This window comes from Miniopterus schreibersii, assembly GCF_964146895.1.
Source record: "Miniopterus schreibersii genome assembly, chromosome: 9".
Classification (NCBI taxonomy): Eukaryota; Metazoa; Chordata; class Mammalia; order Chiroptera; family Miniopteridae; genus Miniopterus; species Miniopterus schreibersii.
The window spans coordinates 56536624-56564515 of record NC_138118.1 but is presented as its reverse complement, the minus strand read 5'-3'; the positions used below and the strand labels follow the sequence as shown (position 1 = coordinate 56564515).

General features: G+C 36.7%; 1 protein-coding gene across 1 annotated transcript in view; it reads right to left on the bottom strand.

Moving 5' to 3' along the window:
• Nucleotides 1-308: 308 nt before the first annotated feature.
• ZNF804B (zinc finger protein 804B) overlaps nucleotides 309-27892 on the bottom strand; it is a gene marked incomplete at its 3' end in the record, with an annotated part of 418502 nt that continues 390918 nt past the window's right edge. Inside the window, exons 3-4 of the mRNA XM_081146467.1 lie at nucleotides 10003-10133; nucleotides 309-3957 (exon numbers count right to left, since the gene is read on the bottom strand). Coding sequence (XP_081002593.1) covers nucleotides 309-3957; nucleotides 10003-10133 — 3780 coding nt within the window. The remainder of the gene's footprint in view (nucleotides 3958-10002; nucleotides 10134-27892) is intronic.

The following is a 27892-nucleotide window of genomic DNA, read 5'->3' as shown; positions in this document are numbered from 1 at the left end:
GTCTGAATGTTTTCTGTTATCATTTTATAATATTATGTGAGAATTCATTCAAACGGATCTTTAACACTTTTCCCTCTCTCTTTCCATAAAATTGTTTTAAATTTGTCCTATTATTTTTGCAAGTTAAAAGAAATTCTTAAAATGTTCCTATTTCAATATTGGCAATTTCAGTTCATATTTATATATTGGTCACATTTTGAATAGGCACCAATATTTAAATCCGATAGTAATCAGATAGAACACTTTAAATATATCATTTTGTAGGTAGTGGCAATTTGTTTCATTTATCCCCAAGAGAGGCTTTAATATCAGTTCAAGTGCGCTGACACGTTTAAGGCCTCTTTCACTCCATTTAACTGTTGCATCTGACTGGAGCAAGAATGATGGCAAAGATCTTGACCTTGAAACACTGGTTGAATTAAAGGGTTCAAGTGGATGATAGAAGCTGTGGCTGGGTTTAAGTGAGGGCCAAACAACGTGGGGATGAATGCTGCCGGGGGCAGGGGCTGAAGTGCTATGTGAGATGGGTGGAAGGGGGCTGCAGTGACCAAATGTAGGGGGCGACCCGCCATGAAAGTGGGGTGTGCAGGGATGATGGCTGGAGTCAGAGGGGAAAATGGGAATGGAGTAAAATGTGGCTGTGAGAGGGGATGCAGGTGAGCTATTGGGAGATGACCGCCCTGGGAGTTTATAGAAGCAGAAACAGCAAAATGCTGCAGGAACGTGTGGTGGATGGTGGTGAAAGAAGCGTGCTGGTGAACCGGGACTGTCTGCACAGCTGAGGCTGCAGAGAAGGTGGCCGGCCCCGCAGCAGGCAGCACCCGGAGATGCTTTGATAGGAGCTGTTTCTGCATATGCTGCTGGGCTTGTAGCTGGAGGAGCTTATATTTATCTATTTCATCAGGAGAAAATGTCACTGGCTGTTGAATTAAAGGGGGAGAGATAGATTTATGATACAATTCTAATTCATCTGCTACTGTGTCTTGCTTCTGCATAGTTCTGTCATAGTAAGGGTCCAAATTCCCCTCTGCATGATTCGGATGCATGCTTACATCCTGCGAGTTTAGGTTTATTTGGTCTTCTTTGGTCTCAGGAACGCCAGGATATCTATTAGATGGAAAAGCACCAGGGAAAGCATTTGGTACTGCATCACAGCTTTGAATAAAAGGTTGGACTTCACTTGGTAAAGGTTTTGACTGTTCTATTGTTGGGTTCTTTTTCATGCTCGGTGACTGAGACTCTGCTACTATATGAATTATACCTTTAGAAAGACGGTTATCACAATCAGCGTCCACTAAAACAGTAAAGTTATTTGTCTGTGAACTGTTGACTTTGTCTTTCTCAAGGGTTCTTGGAATTGCAGCGCCTCTGTCATAATTTCTTTTACTTGGGGTTTGTATTTTTTCAGACAAAGGCAATGCTGGTCTGTTACAGCTTGGTGCTGTAATTTGAATTGTGCACTGGATCTGTGAATGAGCCTCTGATTCATTTTTACAACTGTTTGAAGAGGCCTCAAAATTAGCTGATTGCTTCTGACACTTCTTGGCTTGAACTCTTTCTAAAAGGCTTTTGGCTGTCACCGCCATCTTCTCTCCTCTTGTAACGTTTAACTCTGTGGTTTCTGAAGGGTGGCTGGAACAGCTCCTCAGAAGACAGCTGATATTCCCAGACTTACACTGCACGGGTTTTACGTTTCCCAGATCACAAAGGTGAGGGCTGTGCAAAGATTGTTGACTTCTTTCGCTTTTATTTAAGTAATACATTCTCTCTCTTGAGTAAGAGCCCAGTTGACCGTGCTGGGGTCCCTGGCAATCAGGTGTTTTTCCACGATTCCCAGCACAGAAAACCTGTGAGCTAGTATTACACTGGGTACCTCTCCTGGACTTTGGCCCTGAAAATTGTTGATTTTTGCCCAGTTTATATCTTTCTCTGCAGTGACCATATTTACGTTTTGAGTATTTTTCATTTTTAAACGATTCCCACAATTTGCAGCTTCTATCTCTCTGCATTTCTGACTGCAGGCAGTCTCTCTTCGCTAGCTCACCAGACAAGCAGAGGCAACTGTGCTTTTGGCGTTTCTCTTTGTGTCTTTTAACTGAGTTGTGTTCTCTTTGACAAAAGTAGAGCCAATTGCCTCTGCCAGGACTACTGGACCTGTGACTTGAAGAAGTACTTCTCAAGCTGGATGTGCTGTCGGGGGATGTGTCTGAAGGGCTGGGACGTCTATCTACAGACACCTTTGGAGGACTTCCCTGGTCACTTCGGTTTCTACAGTCGGGCACCCTGTTGGTCATGCTGATGTGGTTACTATTCAAAATCACACTGAAGTCCTGCCCATGGTCACTGTGACCCCTTACTGTGTAGGGACTAGAATTCCAGGTGAACTGATTTGCGTCTTCAAAATCTGAATGAGAATCACAAGGAATCAGTTTATGCTTTTTAGTCCTAGGGATGTAAGAAGTAAAAGACAGGCCCTCGTTTGCATCATTGAGAACTACCCTTCGGCAGCTTTGCCAATGGGTCCTTAAAGGTTCCTTCAGTTCATTATCACTCCTATTATTGTTTCCTACACAATTCTTCAGAGAGATATCAAGGTAAGCAGGCACTTCAGGATTTTTCATTTCTAAATTACTGGCACTAAAATTGTGTTTACTCATGTTTGGCTCAGAATCACTGTGTCCCAAATTATATTTTCTCTGGGAATTTTCCCAATCTGGATTAGCTGTCATCATCTTTGGTTTCAGAGACTGATTATCTCCTTGGATCAATTTTTGTTGGTCTTTGATTAAACCTGAGACTTGGCTCTCTATTTTAGTCTTCATTTCTAAGGGCTCCTTAATCAATTCTGTTTTTAAGTCCTCTGGATCACGGCCATCCTTTGCGTTCCGAGAAATCTTAAAATCAAAATATAATGGGTTGCAGCCATAAGAGATACAGGGCTCCGTTTTTGTAAAGAGCAGCAGTTCTGTAGGCCATTGGAGGGTGGTGTGGCCATCCTTGCTTTGTACGTGCAGATAAGGCAATGGTTTGGACTTCACATCATGGGAACATGCTTCTCTGTGGAGCCTTTGCACATTTTTGCTAACTCTTTCTGTTTCATCTAAGGATTTTTCTCCCTTCTTTCTGGAGTTGGAATTCAGATGCACTGGATTGTTTTGCTCACTTGGCTCCAGTGATGGAAACTCATCCAGACATTCAAATATCCTGGCTTCACTGAGCTTGTAAACGTTTGGTGGGCTGGAGGAAGCATTTGCTTGGCATGCATGATTAATGCGGCTTTCTGAAAGGTTCTTCAATGTCTTTCTAGTTTCTTTTTCTCTTTTGGAAGGAGTAAAATCCATATCTGAAAGATGAATGTTTGACTCAGAGAGTGAAGCACGAATGCCAATCGAATCTTCTAATGTTTCAATGGAGTCATTTTTGTCTTGCAGAATTTGAGAGCTTAGGGAGAAGCTATTGTGTAAAACACTTTCCAGGTGGCTCGATGGGATGTTTATATCTCCTCCCTCAGTGAGGTGTGTACCCTCGTTTGCAAACCTGCGGCACTTGCATTTCTCCACAGTTCGTTTTGTTTTATAGACGGGTGACTTGGTGCAATCATGGGTCTCTTCTGTGTTCTCACTAAAAACTGATGCTGAAGATTCTAATTTTACGTGCACTTTTTTGGAAAAAGAAAAGGATACTCCTGTCCGGTGATTTGCATTACTGAGATCTGAAGATGTTTGTGGTACCCGCTTCCCAAACAAATAAAGTCTGTCTGTCTGTAACTGGTGTCGACCTGGCGTGGTAGGCCGCTGTTTGTCAGACATGCTCCTGGGGAGGTTCTTTCCTTTAAGGAGAAGAGCAGTCTTCACGCAGGATACTTTCCTTCCATTCTTAACTGGGAAAATTCCTTGCTGGAGTTGCTTTTCTATGGCTACCCTGGGGGCTTTGTATGCTGGTCCATTTCCAGAAACACTGTAAATACAGTAAATATGAAAATGATTTAGGCATTAGATTTGAAACAACATCCGTATGTGAACATTTCATAGTGTTTCTACATAGTGTTTCTACAATGGGTTATCCTAACATTTATGAACTCTGTCTACTGCTACATAACCATTTTCCTGTGCTTATAACTCAGTATATACCTATGTTTCAAAGTGGCTATTTCTAAGTTGCATCATTTAACTGCATTCTTTCAAAATTGGCAAAAATCAGTAGCATGTGAATATCTTATGCTGGGGCTGCAAAAGAAAATAAAGTATTGCATTTATGTGACAATATATATCCTCCAGAACACATCAGTTTTTGGAATAAAAATTTATCATTCTTTCACAAAGAGTTTTTCGATCAGTACTTTCAGATTAAATAAGAAATTAAATGGAGTTGTCACTTCCAAGGTATAAAAATATATCTTTAATTTTTTTTGTATAAGTTCTAGCATTTTATAATTTTTGTTTCCTCAGTTTCTAAATTCCTTTATATTTGCTTTCTTTTGAAGAGGGGTGGTTACTTCTTTCCTTATGACTTGTCACTATTTTGGCTAATTATAATAAATGTATAATAAAGTAACGCACATTTACAAGCCATCTCAATATCTTCAATTACCTTGAAATCTTTTCCTTTGCTTCTTACTCACCAAAATATTTTCTTTCTGCCTTTTGTACATATATATTTTCTTTTGGCAGCTTTGAAAAGATTATTCATTTTACTGAGCATAATTGGTAATTCAGGTAGAAAATGGGAAACAGAAAGATACATAAAAGATGCAACTCTTTAAATTAAAATTATCTCCTTAATGTTGTACCTGTAGAACCTCTACTACAAAGCAAGGTCATATGGAGGGAAGACAGTACAAGTCTCATCAGTTATCTGATTGCTTTTCGCCGCCTTTCTTTTTTCTTTCCCTTTTCTTTTTCTTTTTCCACATGCTTCAATGTGTGTGTGTGCTTGCTTTTTTCCATTTTAGAGTTTTATTTTATTTTTATCTAGTCATTGGTTGCTGATGTATAAAATACTAAAATAACAACTTGCTATCTTTCCCACATGTAGTTAAACTCTAACGAAGAAGAGTGCATGCTGAGCCCTCAGCCTGAGAAAGCCTTTCCTATCCCCTCAGGCACGACTATCTGGCCAATCAGCGTGGAGCTCTGGACTCCCATTTCTTTTGTCCACCAAATTTCATGTGCTTTCCTTCATTTTCCACGCATTTAATATTACAGAGACATATTTAATCAGCCTCCTTTTATTCATTTTTGAAATGCATCAGCTTGAGCATTGTAAAATTTTTATAATTTTTCATTTTTATTAGTGTAATATTTTATTATATTTATTATATAGACCATATTTTTATATTTATTTTATATAATAAATCATATATCTATAATACTTTACCAGACCATAGTTACAGATCAACTTCTTTCGGTTAGTTTTTGCCAGTGCTTTTGGGCACTTTCAACTCAACTTTATTCAGCTCAGAAACGTCTTCTCATATTTCTCTGATTATTGCATCTTCTCTTCCTGTTTTCTTGTCCTGGGATTTATGTGTTAACTTTATTGACTCTCCTGAATATATTTTCAGATCTTATTATTTCCCTCAGTACTCTAGGGTCTCTAGTCTTTTTCTCTAGTTCAGAACAAATTTCTTATTTTTAATTTCTATTTTACCGATTAAAATTTTACAATGTCCAATCTGTTGTTTACCATGCCTATCTGGATTTAAATTTACAAACAAAAATTTCAGCCACTATTCAGTCCTCAATAATTTCAGATTGTCCTCTAAATTTTGAAATTTTATAAAACTACATTCTTTTATTTACTGTAACTCTTTTGTAATAAACACTTTCCTCTTACTCATTACATTAATCTCCTGTTTAAAATCTTTTAAAACATTTCCTTTAGAGAAGGTATTTACACATCTTTGTCATGAGAAATGAAGAGAAACATTCTAAGATGTATGGGTTATTTTATAAAGGAAAATAGGGAGCATGAGATTTACTATAGTTATTGGTCTTTTAAAGTGCCTGCAGCCTGGGGACAGAGGGATGAGGTACAGAAACTTCTGTAGCACTGAATTTTGCCTAACTACCAAAGAGATTCTTTTCTATATTTGTAGCCTCACTTTGGATTAAGTAGGAGCTATATTTCTGTATTAAGTAAACTTCTCCAGAACTTCATTCAATCTGATATCATCTGCACTAAACTTAGCAGAAATTATTCCAAAAGCCTGGTGTAAAAATATTATCATTCTACTCCTCCTGATTCCATTATGATGTAGATATTTTACTATCTTTATATTTTTCCTATATATTTTTCCTTAATAATATTTTTGCTTATTATGCTGGTATTGTTTTGTGCATTTTCTTGCTTTAACTTACGTTAGTCTAAATGTTCTTTTTTTATTGCTGTTTTATTTTACCATTTATCTTTCTAATGTGCAAGCTTCTTCCCTTTATATTCTTTTAAGCATTTTGAAAGCTCTTTGCTCTTATTGTTTTTGTATATTTGGCTTTCCCTGTCCTTAATTTTTGTGTTTATTTTATCATCCAATGTACACTTATTATTATATTTTTTCATGAATTTTAACATTTTATCTTCATTATTAATCTTTTGCACTTCTTATTTTGTGCTTTAAACTTTTGATCCCATTGCTTTATAAGCTTTAATTTCCTTTATCTTAAATCTAATTTATTTTTATTATTTTGGAAAATCCTAACTTTCTATTTTTGTGATGTTTTAAATTCTATTATTTAAATACAAGTTTATGCCTCATAATATAATTAAAGGTTTAATTTTTATAGTTATATCCTCACTTATGATTTCACTTCTTCCTCTAGAACTTTCTTCAGTTTCTGTCTGTGATTTTGATTAATTATTTTTGTTTATAATAAAAATGTGACAATTAATGAATTGTCCATTCCAATAGTTCTCCGAAAATTATAATTTGTGGCAACTCAATACACACGTAATTTAATTCTTTGTTGTGCAAAAAATATACTTTTCAAACAGGAAACAAAACATCAAAATAAGATGATTTCTTTACATGATATAATTTCCTAATGTTCCACATTATTTAGCTCTTATATTAGGAAATTCATATTCTCAGAACAGTGGTCCTAATTTTTTTTTAATGTTTTAATTGATTTTTATTTTAGAGGGTGAGAGGAAGAGAGAGAGAGACAGAGAAAGAGAGAAGGAAATATAGATGTGAGAGAGAAACATCAATTGGTTGCCTCCTGTATGCACCCTGACCAGGGTTCAACCCATTACTTGGCCATGTGCCCTGACCAGGAATCAAACCGGCGACCTTTTGGTGCAGGGACAATGCTCAACCAACTGAGCCACACCAGCCAGGGAATGGTCCTACAATTTTTAAAATTTGGGAAAATACCCATATCTGCACTATACTTAAACTTACACATATAGAAGTTCACAAACAGATTGAACCTCTCTGCATACAATAACTGGTCTGTCTGAGAAACCAAGTTGGGTTGAACTACCCAAGCGATGGCCAAAGGCTGTCTTTTATAAGATCCATTAACAGTTTCTGCCATCATTTTAAAAATCAGTCTCATACAAAAATTCCTACTACTATTAAACTCACACGTCTTTTCCATAGGGTCATGAAAGAATCCTCCTGTTATCTGTATCATCTACTCAGAAGTCCTCGTTATGAGAATAAAGGACAAAGAAAGTTGTCCAGGAAAGGGGTAATACAGATTTTTTTAAAAATTTTATTTCTTACTTTCATTTGTCAAATCAGCTGCCAGAATGAAAATATTTAATAATTCTATTAAGTGACTTCCCTTGGGCCCTGAGGCAGCAGCTTAAGCAGAGAGGAAAATTATCTGGAAGGCAGATCTTGGGTACTAAAAAAAAAAAAAATTAAATAATTTTCCTACTCCCAAGTTCTGTTGCTAGAAATCTAAGCACCTACTGTTTTCTTAACAATATGAAGAGGTGGGGATCTAGGCCTGCCTACTCTATACAGGTTATGCTTAGGTTGTTATTGTTTAGTTAATAAGATTTCCAGAGGGACAGGTAACCGCAATAGGGTGATTTTTAAATTTGATTTAATTTGGAGGACAATGGGTAGCTCTGCAAACTCAGAACTTTTAAACAAAAGGATCATCACCATCACCGTCATCATTATGAAGGCTCTTCTGATCCATTGTCTGTTTCTCCCAAAAGAAAATATGGAATGAGTGAGCAGAAATGTAGAGGTATGACAACTTTTATATTAAAAAAAATAACCAAAATTATGCTTATTAAGGCTACTTGGATTTTCTATTGGATGTTCTTAAAGGACCTATCTAAGAGGTGTCTCACTATAGTGAGCCTTGTCCTTCTTTTATAATCTGATTTATTGCACCTCATAATTAATCACCCAGGAATTAACATCTAACCTATATATTTTTTTCTTGCAAAGTACCATAATAACCATTCGATGTTTCCTTCTGAGTTCCGTTTTAACAAGGACTGTCTAATATCTTATTCACACTGGGTTTGAATAAAATATTATAAGATCCTCAGTGTGTTTTAAAGTAAAAAGCTCAGTACGAAATGTGTGTGCTGGTCCTGTGACCTCATAGCATGGGGTTTGTATCAACCTCACACCTCCGGATACATGCTTTTCCAACCTTTATTTTTCCTTCTTACCAAATTTCTCTTATTTTTAACATGCTTATATTTTATGTATTTTCATAACTTAAATTAACCTAAGATAATTCATGTACAAACACATGAATATATATAAGCTTAGTACTGTGTTTTTACTCATAATTAATCCTAAAAATAAATATTTTTTATAATCAAACTTGAGGTCTAATATTTTATGGTACCATGATTGAGTCATTCCCTCCCAAGTTTATTGTATATTGCCTTTCTTTTTTTATTGAATATTGGGGTGACATTGGTTAATAAAATTATATAGGTTTAAAGTGTACGATTCTATAATGCATCATCTGTACACTGTGTTATGTGTTCACTACCCATTGTCAAGTGTCCCTCCGTCACCATATATCCCCCTATACCCTCTTCTGCCTGCCCCACCCCTTTCCCTCCGATAATCACCATGTTGTCTGTGTCTGTGAGGGTATTTTGTGTGTGTGTGTTCTTTACTTAATCCCCTCACCTTTTGCACCCAGCCCTCCACCCCTGCCCCTCTGACAGCCATGTTTGTTTTCTGTATCTATGAATCTATTTCTATTCTGTTTATTTATTTTGTTCATTAGATTCCACATATAAGTGAAATCATATGGTATTTGTCTTTCTTTGACCTGCTTATTTCACTAAGCATGTATATTGCTTTTCACTTAAACAAAGTTATGAATTTCACAATTCACCAGGTTGCTGTCAACTACATTAATTAGCTACATTAGCATTCAACATTATGATTCATATGAACACAAATTAAAATCTGCAAATTTTATTGAGTTTCAAGTAAGAATCTCATTACTTGGAAATATTCAGCAGTTCCAGACTTACGTAAAACTTCTATTTTTGAACTGCGAGAATGTGTTAATGTAGCCTTGTTATAATTATCAATTTAAATGGCTAATTTAACTGCATTAATTATATCTTATTTGTCCAGGTAACGGTAGTATCATTTATTATGGATTCAGGTATTTATAGGGAAATGTACAGAAGATTTATTTCCTCCCCAAAATGATACATTGTTACTTATGATTTTTAAGATTGTTACTACAAAACTTAATTACGAAAAAGCTATATAGGTCCATTTAAACCAACTGGATATAATACATGCTAGTATATTTGGATCGTTCTTGGATCATCTCATTAAAGAGCACATTAAATTAATGATATTAGGAAGGGAAAAAAATCAGATGCCAAACTAATTAATCTATAAACCTTTCACTGTTAGGAACACTTGCCCTCAGACATATCTGTTGATTAGTTATAATTTGTTTATGCTGCTGCAGTGAACCAGGTAAATTTATCATTGAAATTTCCCCGGAGGTTGGAGAGTTTTGAACAACCTAAAACACCTCTAACTCTTACCATTCCGACTGTTGCCTGAGCTCGGCCAGCTGATGAAGCCGTTTAAGTGCTTTTTCTTGTTTCTTCTCATCTTTCCATGACTTGGAAGCTACATTTCGAGCAAATTCCCGTTGCTTTAATTCTTTCAGTCTCTGTGGACAAAGAGAAAACCAGAAAGGGTGCTATACATAAGCAATATATTCTGTTCCCCCACAGCGCTCCTGGTGAAATGTGTCCTGTGTGCAGAGGTGACTTTCTGGTGGGGAGAGCAGCAGTGCCTTCCCCCTCCTTGCTCTTCTCTGTTCCAAGATAAATTTAGTTGTCAGCTGGGTGATTTATCAAAGCTTGTCACAATCACTACAGAAATGTGCTACAAAGCTCCCCCTCAGTCCTTGCTAGGGCCACTCTGGCTCCATAACTCTAATAATGTGTGTGCCTAAGAAAAATATAAATGGGAAAAAGTGTGCACTATATAAACGGGTATGAAGGGAGAGGAGGTTACGGGATGCGCTTGCTTTTACCCACTGCCCCCAGCCCTCTCACTTGTAAAAGATACTCTGATTTATAAAAATTGATGCTATTAGTCCTGGCTGGGTGGCTTAGTTGGTTGGAGGGTCCTGCTGTACACCAAAAGGTGGTGGGTTCGATTCCAGGTCAGAGCACACACCTAGGTTGCGGGTTTGATCCTGGTTGGGGAACATACTAGAGACAACCGATGATGTTTCTCACATCGATGTTTTTCTCTCTCTCCTCCCCCCTTCTTCTCTCTCTAAAAATTCAATAAAAACATATTCTCAGGTGAGGATTAAAAAAAAAACAATATTAAAAAAATTGATGTTATTAAATACACTGGATAAAGTGAGCTTGTTTTAGTGAAGAGAGGCCGTTACTGTGAAAAGTTTTGTTCTAAGCTCTGAAGGTGATTCTTAACTCATTTTTTATTTTGGTGGAGATGTTTATTCAATGCAAATTTCTATATTGTGTCCAAGGGGACAAAAATGGGTCAGGGATTTAAACTCAGGATAGAGGGTTGGACTTACTTGGTTTAAATTGATCTACCACTTTTTTAAATTAATTTTTTCTCTAAAAACAACTGACTTACATGCAAATTGTATTATACTGATTACCTGTTTGGATTTCTACTTCAGAATCTGCCACTAAACACACCTAATGATATTGAACAAATTGAGAAACAGCCACAATCAAATGAGTATCTTGCAGTATGGGGCATACTCCTGAATTGAGAGTATATATGAAGATTAGCCTTTCTTACTCTGTACAAAGTGACTTTAAACTACCTGAAATCTGTATCCATTTAATTTGTTTCCATTTCCCAAATCAACTATAAAAGATGTTTCCCAGGAATGGCAAAAAGCACAAGCTACCAAGTAAGGTAATAATGCTATTTCCCACCACAGAGCAAGGGCCAAGCCCTTTAATGATCATTAGCTTCGCCCTTGAAAGAGAACATGCTCTTGGGAGATGGTGGCCAAAAAAATGCTTCTAGGCTAAGAATCTGAGAAAGGAGGCAGGTCAGCCTTTCAAGAGAGAATCCTGAGCACAAAGAACAGAGTTTCATAGAGTTAGAAACAGCTACAGGGAAAACAGTAAAGTTACTCTAAATTCAATTTTTGTCAAAAATTTCAGAGCATTCTAAAAAATAGAAAATTTCAAGAAATAAAAATAAATGGGATACAAGGCAAACATAAAAATAAGAAATAAAACTATGGCCCTTATATTATCATAAAAAAGATCAACAGTTCTCTGGAGTTGATAAACAAGAGTCCAGGCCTTAAAGGATAGCCTTGGTCGGGAGACAGAGAGGCTCTTATAAAATCCCCATTTCTGCTGAGCTTCCTACTCATACTTCCTCAGCCTCCACATGTATAATAATCTAGCTCTTGGAGTGAAGGCTTATTTTATGAGCAATGACCTTTTGGAAAATTTCCTACACAATTTAAAAGCCCATATAAAATGCAAGTCAACTGTGTCAAAGAGAGATGTCTACTTTGGTAAAAGGAGAGGGATTTTTTAAAAATTCTCAGTTACTACTGAATATAAAATACTCTATATTATTTTAATTTAATATTTGATATTACTAGTATGTAAACCCAAATAGCCTAGGAGAGGAAATTAAATCATTTACCTGATACCTAACTCATTGGAATCTTGTTTGAAACTTCCAGATATAGCTGTTTCTTTCATTAATCTCCCAGATTCCAGGACTGCACTTCAGTCTCTGAGTTATAGACATGATTGAGATTTCTATCTCATTCATCCAACAAGAAATACTGTTAACTCCTAGTATGTAATGAGGATATAGCAATATAAAAATCAATTATATTCCCTTCAAGGGAGACAGACAAGTGAACAGATACTTATATAAGATAGCATTGACTTTCTTAATAGGTGTGAATATCAGATACTTTGAAGCATATAGGAAAAGTTAAGACAGATTGGGGGGTGGAGGGTGAAGATTTGTTGTGTTGAGGAAGTCAGCAGTTAAAATGCTTTTAAGAATTACACAGAAAATTGGAAGAAGAGGTTTTGTTTAATGACATCTAGCCATAGATATGGCGTAGGAAATGTTGAGTGCTCAAGACTGCACAGAGAGAAAAAAAACACCACCCAGAGATCTACATATGGATCCCCTTAAGTTTTCAGCATACTGATTAGCAGTGCATGTGTGGGAGTGAACTACTCTAGGCCAAGACAATGACCAGCTGAAAGAATTAAAAGCAAGAGTACCTAGCATTCACATACCATCAGGAATAGTGTCATTTCTCACCAATAAAACTGTAAGAACTAATGGGGCATTGAATATAGAATTCAGGAGGCTCTCCTTCAGTAGAGGATAATTAACCATAGATTGAGCACTACTTTGGATTTGCCTAACAAATCACAAAAGCAAGAAATAAATCTGATTCTAAGTAGCTTAGCTGTGGTTCAGAGCCAAATCCAAAAATATTTATAGAAATACAAAAATAGCAAAAATAAGAAAAAATTAATGACATCTAATATCCAATCAGAGATTACCAGGTGTTCAAAGAACCAGGAAAACAGCTAAAAATAAGAAAAATAATCAACCAATCAAGACCAATACAGAACTGATGCAGATGCTATAGTTGGCAGAAAAGTGAATTAAAGCAGTCACAACTGTATCCCATATGTTCAAAGCGTAGAGGAAAGATGGTGACTTATTGAACAATCACGTAATTAAAGTCTCTACAGTAGGGGGAGGGGATTTGCAGAAAATTTTCAAATTTTCTGAAAACTATAAACCCACAGATCTCTCAACAAGCCTCAAGGACAGAAAACATGAAGAAAACTACATCCAAAGCTCATCATAGTCACATTTTTCCAAATCAGGAAAAAAAGAGAAATTTTTAAAAACATCTGGAAAGAAATGACATATTTCTATAGAGAAAAATAAATAGTAAGATGGCAGAATAATTCCCACTAGAAACAATACAAGTGAGACTAAAGTGAAGAAAGAGCTTCAATTTTCTGAAAAAAAAATTAGACTAGTTGAAATAAAATTTTATACCCAGTGAAAATATCTTTAAAAAGAATGTGAAACAAAGATGTCAGACAAAGCTGAAAGAATTCAACAACAGCACACCCACATAGTAAGAAACCCTGAAGAATATTATTGGGCAAAAAGAAAATAATACCAGATAGACATTCATGCTGATACAAAAGAATGAACACCAGGAATGTTAACTGCAAAATAAATAAGACATATTTATTATTATTTAAGTGTATTTAGACTGTTTAAACAAAACAATAGCTATGTTTTTGAGGGGTTATAACAAATTTATAAATATAATGTTTGACACTGATAGCATAACATCCAGGAGGGGAGAAATAACAAAGTTGAAAGGTCTTATTCTATACATGAAATAGGACATTAACAATTGGTGGTAGGCTGTGATAAGTTAAAGAAATGCATTATATATCTTATAACAACTATTGAAATAATGAAACAAAGTGTTTAGCCAATAGAACAACAAAGGAGATAAAAGGAAATCATTAAATGTAGTGAATCCGAAAGAAAGCAGAAAAAAGTGAAAAGGAAGGTAAAATACATGGGACAATTTAAAAACCTACAGCAAGGTAAGAACTAAAATCTAAGCATATCACTAATCAAATTAAATGTAAATGTTTTAAACCCTGGAATTAAAAGATGGAGTCAGCTTGGATAAAAAAAGCAAGCTACAACTTTAAAATAAAGAAGAGATTAAAAGAAAAAAGTAAAAAAAGGTCACATACACTGTACTTCTGGAAAAGGTTACACCAGGGGATTATGCCTGTTATAAAAGACCCTTCCAAAAGTTGGCTTGTCTAATGAAAAGAGGATCGTTTGACCGTGGATAGGTAGGAGAACTTCTAAGAATCCAGAGGTCAAATTTGGCCAACTTCATAGTTTAGCTTGGGCTTTCTCATTTCTTCTTTTCTTCTCCTGATCTGATAAAAAATGCATTTACTTAAGCAATGGCATGTAATGTAATTGTCACTAATCTTACTTAGTTTAAAGTAAAAATAAACCAGTTAGAGAAAAAAATGAAAGTTCTTTGAGGGTATCTAGTAGGTAAGCTCTTACAGAGAACAATGAAAGACAAACAAATTGCTAAAAAAAATGCTCCTTTGCACATTTACAAAGAATATGGGGAGCTCGGTAATCAGCTGCTTGTCAGCAGGCACTCAGGGTGAACAGGCGAGAGCAGGCGAGAGGCTGAACCTCACTGGGAGAGGGAGGGAAGGAGACAGACAGTAAGTAGCACCTAACAGCAGCAGGGATACAGCAAAGCGTCTAGTTCAAGAGGTGTTTGGAAGGCAGACAACACAGTGCGGGTTTCAAGACGGGCCTTCTAAAATCAGTCAGACATGAGTTTGCGTCCTGTCTTTGTCACTCACTAGCTTGGAGACTGAGGAAGGTACTGCATCTTCTCTAACCTCAGTTGACACATCTGTGACTCTACCAGCTGTCAGTACTCACCTGGTAGAGTCCTTGGAGTGCCTGGAGTGGGGAAAGGTAGGGGCTGAGCTCAGCGCCTGACATACCGCAGGTGCTCAGTGACTACGAGCTCTTGCCACGTTTAGGGGCAAGGGGCAGTCAGATTGTATGGGGCTTTGGCAAGCAGGATGAACTGGAGCTCTTTTTAACTGGCAGCGGGGAGCAATTAGGATAACTTGGTTCATTTTCTTAGTGAAAACAGAGGGTCTGAGTGGTTTTCATCTGGACAGTTTCACAGAGCTGGTAGGTGCGGTATGTTCTGAAGAAGACAGAAAAAGGAAGCATGCCTCACCCTGGCCTGAAATAATTTATACTGTTTAATTGAACCATTTGTAATTTCTGTAAGTTTAAGATCATATGTCACTACTGACAAAAATGATAAATTTTGGATTAAAGTATGATTTTTTATCATACTTTTCTTTGATAAATCTCATTTGAAGTTTGCCCTTGGGTGTTAATACTATCCAAAATTAATCTCAATCGGAAAGTAGAGTAGAAGAGTGGACAGCTAGTATTTCCTAGAGGGAAATACGGACATGTAGGCCATGTCCTTGTTTTTTTTTTTAAGGCATTTAAAAGAGAAATGGCAGAACAGATGATCTCCTGATCCTGAAGAGAGGCTACCGTGGTCTTTGCCAAGATCAAAAGTAATGCAATAAAGGGCTGATGCAGGCGTCAAGTTAAAGAAAGGAGTCCTTACATATCTTCTCTGCAATAAGTGAAAGAAGGCTTATGGAGATATATTTGCTAAAATACACTTATAAAATATTTGGTATTTAATTTTCTTCTCAGGTTCATTTTAAAAGCACAAACTAAGAAATCTTTATTTCCCTAACTACCAAGAAGAATGCTTGTCACTTGCATTGCAAGTTAATTCAGCTGTGAACAGATAAATGACGAGGCAGATTGATCAGGTCAGTGAGTCTCTATGTGTTTGGAATAACAGTGCTCCTGATGCTAATGCTTACCAGTCAGAACATGCATGTGCACATCTGCCCACTCCAGGAACCACTATCCTTTCAAGTTCACTGAAGCAGAACATGCATGTGAAATGAATTTATTCAAGTGTAGCTACTTTCCCTCTCTTAAACAGAATAACTCCTTCCATCCTGCACTTTTATCCATAGATCCCAGGGTACTTTTGCTGGCATTAGCATTGTTCTTCATAGCAGAGCAAGACCCCAACGCACCAGGTCAAAATGATTAACCTTGTTTTAGAGGCAAAGAAACAAACATATAGAAGGTTAAATGACTCGATCGACACCAAAGGAGAGAGGAAGAAAAGAACTGGGAGCTGAAAACAGTGTCTAATATTTATAAGCGTAAGGCAAAGTGAGAAATATTTATGTAAAATTCTAGACATTTATAATAGTTTCAGTTTGTGAATTTAAAATTTATCCAGTTTGGGATATTGTTCAATGTTTGGAAATGTTTTTATCAAAATAATTTGAAAGACATTTATAGGACAATAACAATGACCTAGAAGAGGAGAGGGCCGAACAATATGATCAAGATATGAGAGTAAAATGATATAAAAAGTCTTTATTATGCCTTGGCCAGTGTGGCTCGGTTGATGCGCTAAAAGGCCACCAGCTCGATTCCTGGTCGTACGGGAGGCAACCCATTGATGTTTATCTCACATTGATGTTTCTCTCTCTCTCTCTCTCTCTCTCCCCCCTTGCTCTCTCTCCTTGCTCTCTCTAAAATCAATTAAAAATATATGAAAAACATTTTTAAAGTCTTTATTTCTCAGAAAGATTCTCTATGTCAAAATGGGACCTTTCTTGTTTTCTGCTACTTTGCCTGTCATTATTTTTTTATGTGATCTGGGAGCTATACAGACACAGATAATAAAATGAACTAAAATATGGTTTAAAAGTCTCCCATTTTAGAAGCTACAGTGTGGACTAGTAACCAGGATGATTTCACGTCCGTGTTCTAGAATGAATGCATCTGAGCATATTCCCTCTGATGGGACGCCCTGCTGCTAGGATCATCATGCCACAAGCAAGCCAAGTGGGTAAGAAAAAATGGTACTGTCTCTCTACTCTTCTTCACAAGTTAAATACTTTACAACAGGATCTGGAAACTTCTTCATACAGGTGCTGGAATATATTACTGGACTCTAAATCCAATTGCTCTGTGCTGTGACAATCAGGACCTAGAGATTTCTTGTCAGGCTAATTTCTGGACTACTCTACTGGCTGAGTCCAATGTTTACGAGAGATATAGTCCAGCCCGAAGACTCCATTGCTTCATCACTAGTTTGGGGAAGTTTCTAGGTTCTAGGACAATCTAAAAAAGTGTGGGTCACGTAAAATAATTTTTTTTTAACTCAACATGGCTGAGGGTGGCACATATACTCAGGTGCTCAAGGTATGTGTCCCAGGCAGGCTACCACTTCCAAGGGCCAGGATTCCCTGAGAAGTCCTCAAATGGCAAATGGACAGCTTTAGTGTTCTCATTACTTCTCAGAAATTACCCAAATCCTTCCATCCTCTAGCTATTATGGTCAGGGTTTAAGTCAGCTGCAATACCAGGCACAAACCTTTATTTGGTTAAACTGAAAGTTTTATTTTCTGCACCATGGCATCACCAAAACTAAAGTTTGTAGTGCCTTGGAAAGCCAGATTATATCAGGTAAAAATATTAGCTGATACTATATCAAAACCAGCATCTCTAATGACTACTGCTGTGAAATAATTAACAGCATTACAAAGAAAGTCCTTGGTGATGAATAAATGGGAATCACTGTTAAGACTGGGTCAGTAGAAGTCAAAGGCCTTTTAATCTCTACCTTTCTTCATGTTCACATGTGATAACAACATATCTGCCATATTAGGATAATAGTAATTCCCATGAAGTATCTGTAGAGACTATGTTCAGGTCTGGAGAAGTCCAGCATTTCTGGAATGAGCTAATGAAAATGCATTAATTAAAGATTATGACTTAAGTAAACATTTGATAGATTAACAGTTTGTTAATAAGGTCTCAGAAAAAGTAATTTTGCATTTCATCACAGTCTAGACCACGAAGAATAACTTCAATGTGAGAAACACAAGAAAGATTCTAGGCTGGGAAAAACCAGACACTTTTCCTCATAAAACAGGATTTCAAAATTGTCACTATTTCCTTAGAGAAAAAATGGAGTGTCAGAATGTGTTACATGCATTCTTTACAGTCTGGCACATAGATTTTCAACCTTTTTTATCTCATGGCACACATAAACTAATTACTAAAATTCTGTGGCACACCAAAAAATATATTGTATTTTTTTGCTGATCTGATTAAAAAAGTAGGTATAATTTTTTAAAAATATGTTTTTATTGATTTTTAGAGAGGGAAAAGGGAGAGATAGAAACATCGATCAGCTGCCTCCTGTACACCCCTTATGGGGGCCCCCTACTGGGGATTGAGCCTGCAACCTGGGCTTGTGCATTAGCAGTAATCAAACCAGTGACCTCTCGGTGCATGGGTTGACGCTCAACCACTGAACCACATCAGCTGGGCAAAAAAAATAGGTATAATTTTGCTCAATCACACTGAACAGCTAATGTTGTGTTGGCTATTGTCATTTTTTTGATAGCCTAAGGGAAAATAGGTAGTCCCTGACTAAATAGTCAGGTATTGCATATTTTAAAAATTCTTTCAGCATACCCATTGAAAATCACTGGTCCAGCACGTACCTTACTTATAATTTATCTTTAAAAAGTCCTACTCATACAAAAAAAATGCTCAACTGAATTTTATAAATCTTCGTCTTTTAGAAATACTTCCAAGTATCAAAAGGTAGAGTTAGAATCAGTATCAAAAGAGACCTGTTAAGATATTTTTCTGTGTGAGTTTTCATTTCTATCTCCACCGTTCCCCCCAGTCACATGTGGATGAGACCAAGACCTTAAGGAATCTTTTATTAATTTCTTTTTAAAGATCAAGAGAATTACTTGCATTCCTTATGGGAAAATTCTAGGAAATAAGTGTTTTTGCACAAGGCCTGAAGAGTCTAAATGTTAACCTTAAGAGAATCCCATGGAGAACCTCTGCTTTCCCAGAAGACTGTGTGGATGCTGTCAGGAGGCTGTCATTACTTGGCAGGTTATTATCTACTCTGCAGCATCCTGTCCCAGTTGTGTGACTCCTTCATGGTCACATCCTCCCCATTCAGTTCATAAAGAAAACAACCTAATGCTCCCGGGCGCATCCATACAGCTATTTCTTTAAGAGCAATTTCTTGTATTTCACCATCTCATACAACCTAACATTATATTGATTTTTAAAAGCTCTTTTGATTTCTACTTCTTCCTTCTCACTCTTTCGAACCCTTTAGGGTCAGCGTTCCTGCTGAGAACTTTGCAGGCAGAAGTATTTAATCTGCACATATCTGCAAACTAAGGCTGTCTGAGTGAAGGGAAAGGGTTTGTGAGATTTCCTCAATTTCCTGCCTAAATGTTGTTGGGAAATAGAAATGTCTTTGAGAAGAAGCTATTAAAATAGAGGCCGATCAGAAATAAGAAATTAATGAAATTAGGTTCTGGTGTAAAATTGAATTTTGGATCATATTACTCTGACCCAATAAACAGAGTTGATATTTATAAAGCGAAAGATATCAGGACTGAGTTGAGCAACATGTGTCAGAAACTTGGCTGCAGTGTTAAATCAAATAGGTTTATTTTACTCTCTTAACCCAGAATCTATACTCAAGCACACCACAGTACTGATGTTATAGGTGTTACAGGGCAGTAAGGAGCTAGGAAAATTCCAGGGCAAGGTTAGTAGGGAAACTGAGACAGAAAAGTTAAATCAAGGCCAAACAGTGTGGGCAATTTATAGCCAGGCTGTAAATAACCAGCCATTATCTTCCCCAGCCAAGGACAACTGGGAGTAAATGGTTAAAAGCTCCCCTAACAAGAGAATGCAGGAAAGGGGGGGTAGGAGAAAGGGGGGAAAAAGAACAGTTACTCCCTAAGCAGAGAAGCCAGCTTGGCAAGAGAAAATGGCCAGGTGCTTCTCATGAATTCTGGGAGGGCCACAACAAAGTAAAAAGGGACCTTGAGAATTATTCTATACCAAAACATTAAGCATAGGAAATTTGAGACCTACAGACAGGAGAGTATATAAGGCCTTCGACCCTCACTCAACTTGCTCTTCAGATTAGCTGAGAGCCCATCTGTGCTTCATAAGCTAGATGTACAGATGTGCTTGCCTTGCTTCTTTAATAAAGGTTCATGCTTTAATTGCTTTGATACAATTGGCTTAATCACAACACAATCAAGGTCTCTCCTATAAATTCATTTATATGAGAAGTCAAGGATCAAGGTTGGGGACAGTTCTCCCCACTGACACAGGGGGCTGTCTGGTAACACCTCTCTGATGTTTGTGAGAGGTGTTTCTCACATAGGCAGTTAGACAGACATAAACAGAGCATGGACAATGGGTCAGGTACAGAAACTCATCAGGGCAAAAAGCCCCAGATATCTAGCAAGGGGCTAAACTGGGAAAACAAGAACCTCACCTCCAGGGTAACCTATCCTCCCCTAGCATATCACAGGACATGCGGTCTGGGCCCCTGATCTTTCATATCCCTGGTCATGAGGTTTAGACACCACTGACCTTTTCCGCCCTAAAGATAGCATCTAGCCTCAGTTGTATTTCAGCTCCAGGCGCAGAAAAGCACAAAACCAGACAAGTGATGCTGTGGCTGCCTCTGGACCAGCTATATTGACTAATGACCCCCTGCCCTGGCAACAACCAAAGTATAACTCTATTTTCATGTATATAGAATCCCAAAATATGTATACACACTTTAACAGCTGATAGCTCAATTTTGAAAATGAAATGTATTTTAATAAGCGCTGCCTTTATAATTATTCAAAGTGTGTGTATACATTTTGGGGGAATATATACATATATATATATATATATATCCAAAGCCAATGAGTCTTTTTAGTGTTATTCAAATATGATGATCCTTTTTATTGGAACATCTAGACACTCTTGACTTAAGAGATGATACAATCTGTTGAATTCCAAAATAAGCTGTGCATTTAATAACTCTGCAGGATATTTATTCAGTGAGAATACTCAAGGCTTGATTTGTTAGCAAAGTCAGACTTGGTTCAGTCAGACTTCCTGCAGGAAGTTGGGAATGCTAAAGCTAAGCTAAGTCAACGTCTTAATAGGAATACTTCAAGTAATCCCTTAAGCACTGGTGTAAATATGGAACTAAGCACTTCCCTCATCCTGAACTAAAGAGACAGAGCTATCTCACTCACTCTGGAAGGGGTGACAATTTGGAAGGGGTCATATAATAAATACTTTTGACTTTGCATGTCATATAGTGACTGTTGCAAAGACTTAACTTTGACATTATAAAAGAAAGGATTTATTAGGCCAATTCTAGTAAGAAAAAGCAGGTCTTGGGCGTGGAGTCTGAACCACCAGCTGTATGCTAGGTAAAAAGACAGCATGTCCTCTGTCCTGGGGTTGTGAAGCATTTTTATGCATCAAGTTGGGACCTGGAGGCTGAAGCAGGGCCAACTCTGGGATAGGAGCAGAGTCAGCAACTGATAAGTAGTCTTTCAAAACACTTTTCTTCTGTTTTTGCTTTTCAAAAATATAACTCCATTTATTAAATGCATTGTGGAAAACATATCACATGCATCATTGCTAATTTCAAGAGCTTGGAAAACTGAGATTTTAGCTGAGTATATACTTGAAAACAAATGGACCTTAGGCAAGGCTGTGCAAGCAACTTTTCCCTTAATTTGATTCTTGATTTCTTTATTTCCTTAATAACTTGGACTTATTTATTTTTAGAACAGTATTTACTTTCAAATTTTTCATTTCCTAGACTTATTTTTTTGTTTTTACAAAATATATAACTAAAAACCCTGTTTATAACAATTGTTTCTGTAATTCACTTTAGTTATTTTCTCAGTAATTGCTGCCTATTGGATAAGGAAATAATTTGACTGGAAATGTATTACTTTCTCTTTTTTTTACTTATTTATCTTTATTGTTAAAAGTATTACAGATAACCCCACTTTTTTCCCCATTGGTCCCCTCCAACCCCGCAACCACCACCTCCCCAGACCTTCACCACACTATTGTCTGTGCCCATGGGTTGTGCATATATGCATATAAATTCTTAGATTTATCTCTCCCCATCCACTCCCCCAACCCCACCATCCCACTGAGATTCATCAGTCTGTTCCATGCTTTGAAGTCTCAGGATCTATTTTGTTCCTCAGTCTATTTTGTTTATTAGATTCCACATATGAGTTAGATCATGTAAAACTGAATCAGGAAGAATCAGAAAACCTGAATAGGCTAATAACAACTGATGAAATAGAAGCAGTAATAAAAAGATTCCCAGCAAACCAAAGCCCTGGTCTGGATGGCTTCACAAGGGGGGTTTCTAATTCTTTAAGTTGTAGGATTAGTTTACCAAAATTTTTTCTTGCTTTTTGAGGTAGACCTGTAGTGCTATGAACTTCCTTTTAGGACTGCTTCCACTGTGTCCCATAGATTTTGGGTTGTTGTGTGTTCATTTTCATTTGTTTCCAGGAAGTTTTTGATTTCTTTCTTGATCTTATTGGTAACACATTCATTGTTTAATAACATACTATTTAGCCTCCATATGTTTGAATGTTTTTGAGTGTTTTTACTGTAGTTGATTTCTAATTTCATGCCATTGTGATCTGAAATGCTTGATATGATTTCATTCTTCTTGAACTTCTAGACTAGTTTTGTGTCCTAACATGTGGCCTATCTTTGAGTATGAACCACGTGCACTTGAAAGGAATGTATATTCTGCAACTTTGGTGTGAAATGTTCTGTAAATATCAATTAAATCCATCTGCTCTAGTGTGCCATTTAGAGTCACTGTTTCTGTGTTGATTTTTTTTGCCTGGAAGATCTATCCAGTGAAGTCAGTGGAGTGTTAAAGTCCACCACTATGACTATTACTGCTGATCACTCCCTTAAAGTCCTTAAGGTTATTATTGATAGGTCCTTATTTATTGTTATTTTAATTCTTTGTGCCTATTTTCTCTCTGTATTTCTTCTTACTTTTATAGCAGTCCCTTTAATATTTCTTGCAATTCTTCTATTTCTACTTTTAATTACAGCAGTCCCTTTAACATTTCCTGCAATGCTGGTTTGGTGGTGATAAACTCCTTTAGCCTTTTTTTTTTTTGGTCTGGGAAGCTCTTTATTTCACCATCTATCTTGAATGATAGTCTTGCTGGATAGAGTAGTCTTGGTTTCAGATCCTTGTTTTGCATTACCTTGAATACTTCATGCCATTCCCTTCTGGCCTGTAAAGTTTCTGATGAGGTCAGCTGACAGCCTTTTGGGGGCTCCTTTGTAGGTAACAGATTGCTTTTCTCTAGCTGCCTTTAATATTCTCTCTTTGTCTTGAATTCTTGGCATTTTAATTATGATGTGTCTAGGTGTGGGCCTCTTTGGATTTTTCTTGCTTGGGACTCTGTGCCTCCTGAACTTGTGTGTCTTTTTCCTTGACCAGGTTAGGGAAGTTTTCTGCCATTATTTCTTCAAACAGGTTTTCTAACCCTTGCTTTCAACCACCTCTGGCACTCCTATAATGCAAATATTATTATGTTTCATGTTGTCCACAGATCCCTTAGACTGTCCTCCTCTTTTTTGTTTTTTCTTTTCAGATCTCTGATTGAGTGATTTTTTTCTACCCTGTCTTCTAATTCACTGGTTCAATCCTTGGCTTCCTCTTATCTGGTATTTATTCCTTCTAAAGTATTTTTTATTTCTGCTGTGTCAGTCTTAATTTCGTTCATAGTTTCCATATATTTTTTCATGCTGTTTAGCATCCTTACAATCAGTATTCTGAACTCTATATCTGATAGATTGCTTATCTCCATTTCATTTAGATCTTTTTTTGGAGACTGCTCTTGTTCATTCAACTGGGGCTTGTCTCCCCATTTTGGCTGCCTCTTTGGGTTTGTTTCTATGTATTAGGTAGGCCTACTAGGTCTCTCAGTCTTTTTGGACAGTCTCTGGCGCAGGCCAATGTCAGATGCTGTTTGTGACTGGCACTGAGTACCCTTTTTAGAGCTATCAACAACCCATAGTTTGAGGTCCCCTCTGTTGGAGCTAGGTGCAATTTGGACAGGACCAAGATACACACCAAAGTCTGCTTTCCAAGGTCTGGGTCCAAAAGCTGATCAGGCAAATACTCAAAGCACTCTGAAGTCTGCCTCTGCCTGCAGGATGATTAATCTGATTCTCTTAATGAGCCTCAGGATGTAGAAACTCCAAGGGGTAGGGTGAGAGGTTTTCCAGCAGAGTGGTGCAATTGCTTCCTCCTCAAGCAAAAGCAGCTTAGAAGGTAAATTTCTACCTGTGAAAGATGTCCTCTGCTGTATGGGGGAATGACACAGGAATCCAGAGAAGGGCCTTCTGAGCTCTATCTCCAGAGCCTACAACCCTAGATTCTCCTCACACAGTTCCAGTCCACTCTGCCCTCCCTCTGCTGGAGCCCAAGGTGAGTGGTTGCACACGAAACTCTGTGTGTTGGCCCTTTAAGTGGGTGCCCACATTTCCAGCCATCTCTCCCTGGCAGACAGAAAGCCAGCTGCTTTTCACAGCCAGATGTTTTGTGGACATCTTTCTCAGTTCTGGTGTCCTTGGCTGAGAAGTCCAGCACGGGGTTTAGGACCCAGAGTCCTCACTGGGAACCTGCCACAGCTGAGATCTCCCTCTGTACCTTCAGCTGCCGCCTGTGAGAGCCCAGCCAGCCCTCTCCTGCCTCCACACTTCCTACCAGTCTCTATGTGGTCTCTACTTTTCCTCTTTGGTTATGAGGGTGCTCTCTAGCTTGTCTTAAGTTGCAGTTGATTATTCAGGATGGATTTTCTATATTTTAGTTATAATTCCAGTTTGGTTTTGGGAGAGTGTCAGTGTAGCTTCTACTCAGTCCGCTGCCATCTTTAATCTCTATAGCCAAGGTTTTTGCTCAGATTCTCAGAAAGCAATTCCAACTGAAAAGCCAAAGTTAAAACCAGCCACCTATTTTTTCCTCCCTTCTTGCCTTAGCCTGCATCTATCAACCCTCAACCCTAGTTCCACCTTGAGGATTTAAAAATATATCTCAAATAAAGTCTCACCTTCTACCAAAGCAAGGGAAGGTCCTGGATCCAAGAGACACTCACCCAGGTTCACCCTGGCAATGTATTACTTTTAAGATTTAAATTATTTGAACAAAACTTTAACAATAGTCATAGCTATTTTCACTCAAAAATAGTCTTTCACATGTTCTTTCTTTTAGTGATTGCAAACAGTTTTTGGAAAAGTATTTCAAATAATGTAGTATAACTAAGATCAAATTTATATTTTAATTTGAAATGGTAAGATACATCATAAATCTTAAACTTTCAAAATATTGAGTCACATTTTTATAAAATTAGCCATTCTCAGATTTTTCAGTAAAAAAGTATCAATTAACAGAATATAACATAAGTGTGCCCTTATGCAAATTTATAACATTTGTATAAAATTTGGCCAGGGTTTAAATGAGTTAACATTTTGATAAATGCTATTCACCATTTTAAAATTATTATAACAACAAAGAATATTTTTAGTTATGCCAATACTTTTTCTAAAACTGTATGCATAATTCTTAGTGTATTTCATATCTACAAATGTGTTACATTAAATTTTTAGGCTGACATGCAGAAACACTAAGAAATGATGCTTGGATTCACTCTGACTTTTAAAAATAAAATAACCTCATTGATAAATAATATAATGCAATCATTAAAGAGCCCCATTTCTTCACTTTTCAAACTAACAACATCAGAATATTTTATAGTGTAATATGCAGTAGTATTGAAATAACAAGGAAATAACACATTCATTCACCTTGGGGCAAGTGTAAACTGATGCAATCCCTCAGGAGGGTAATTTGAAAATAGCCATTATATTTCTAGATGTATCATTGCCCTGACTCAGCAATTCCACTTCTAGAAATGTTTCGTTCAGATATAATTATTCCTCTGAACAAAAGCTGTTTCTTGTAGTATTGATGGAATTAAGTTTAGGGGAAAAAACAACAACTGTCTGATTCTTGAGTCCTTGATCTTAACCACAATTCAAACTGCCGGTGATATCTTCTTTTCAGGAATGATAACCAGATTACAACTATGTGTAAAGCTGTGTATATTTTATTACTTTATATATGTCTCTTCCTTATCCTCAGTCCTGAAATTAGCTGAATTAAAATTTGAAATGTGAGGGTCTACTGCACATTTTTGCTGTTTTTGTTTCCTTGAGAAATATGTGAGCACAGAGAAGAATTCTTCAAACTCGGTGCCTAACAAATCAGTAACCTCAAAATTTTACTTTTCTTGAGACCATTCACATAATATCACAGTTTTTAACACTTTTAGAAAATAAGATAAAATAAATAGACCATCATTTGAGATGAGGCCATTTTAAGCGACTAAAAATTAAAATTCATAATTGTGAATCAAAGTAAAGTTGAAATAAAGATTGCAAGAGTTGGGCGGAATAAGAGCTGAGTGAGACACAGGCAAAGTTGAGGGTGGAATTCTAGGCCTTGGTAAAGATATCATGGGGTTCTTCCTATTTATTGTCTTCCTTATGCAGTATTCTACCTGCTTTCATATTTAAATCTCTGAAAAATATCATGAAGATACAGCTAAGATGGAATATTTGGTTAATGTGATAAAGCAAGTAACTGAAATTTTTGGTTGTTGATTAGAGACAAGTTATGCCTGGAGATAAAATCTATTTAGATAATTCAGTTATCAGCAGCTATTTAATGACGCTCTTTATTTACCCCTTATTTCATTTAGCCTATTTTTTAATGAAATTCCCGAAATGTTATTAACAGTGGTAATTCAAAATTTGGACACAAAATTGTTAAATCTATAAGAAGTGTTTACTTGAAGGCCATACATTTTAATTATCGTAAACAAAGGTATCTAACCATTAGCTGATTTACAAATGATCAAAGTAAACATGGAGATCACAAAAAAGCGCACATCATTATTCAGGTATGATACCATAAGTAAATAGATTTCACATGAGCCTTCAAGTAATTACTAGTGAGCTGAAAAATATCTCCCTTTGAAAATTAAAATCCAGAAATAAAAAAATATATAAATATATAAAATACTCTGCTGGAGATTCAAGTCTCTTAGCCTTCATTTCCCTTGGGGACATATAATAGTTATGTGTATCATATTTATTATCATGGTGAAAAACTGAAAACAATCCAAAAGTCCAACTATAGAAAATTGGTTAAATAAATTATGATACAAATATTTAATAAAACACATGCTACCAGAAAAATCTACACTAAGGAAGAACACTTAATTACCTTGGAAATGTTCATTGTGACAGGTACACTGTTTACTCAAAATTACACCCTGGTGCCTCCTTCCTTGCGAACACAACCTAATTGTGCTTAGTTTTTTTAGGAATCATGTAGCAATTCCTTGAACTCTGATGAACATTTGACCCTGATCTTGCTACTGCCATAAATAAACTCCTACAATTTAGCCAAAAGAAAATCTAAACAGACTCAGTTCTCAGTTTCCACATTTAAATCAAATTGCCTAGTGATCACTGTGTTCTTTCTTGAATTGTTTAAGGTGTTTAACAATTATATAATAATAAGAGCAAACACATAAAACAAGGAATGATGTCAAAGTACTATGTACAAGGCTCAGTTAAAAGTGCAACTGCTTGAAGTATATTTCCTTTAATTTTCAAAACAAATGTGTGATATAGATGCTGTTATTATCACTCCCATTTTACAGCTAGAGGACAAGAAACAATTTTATAGAATTTATTTGAAGTCCAAGCTGCCTGACTCCCAAGTCCTAGCTCATA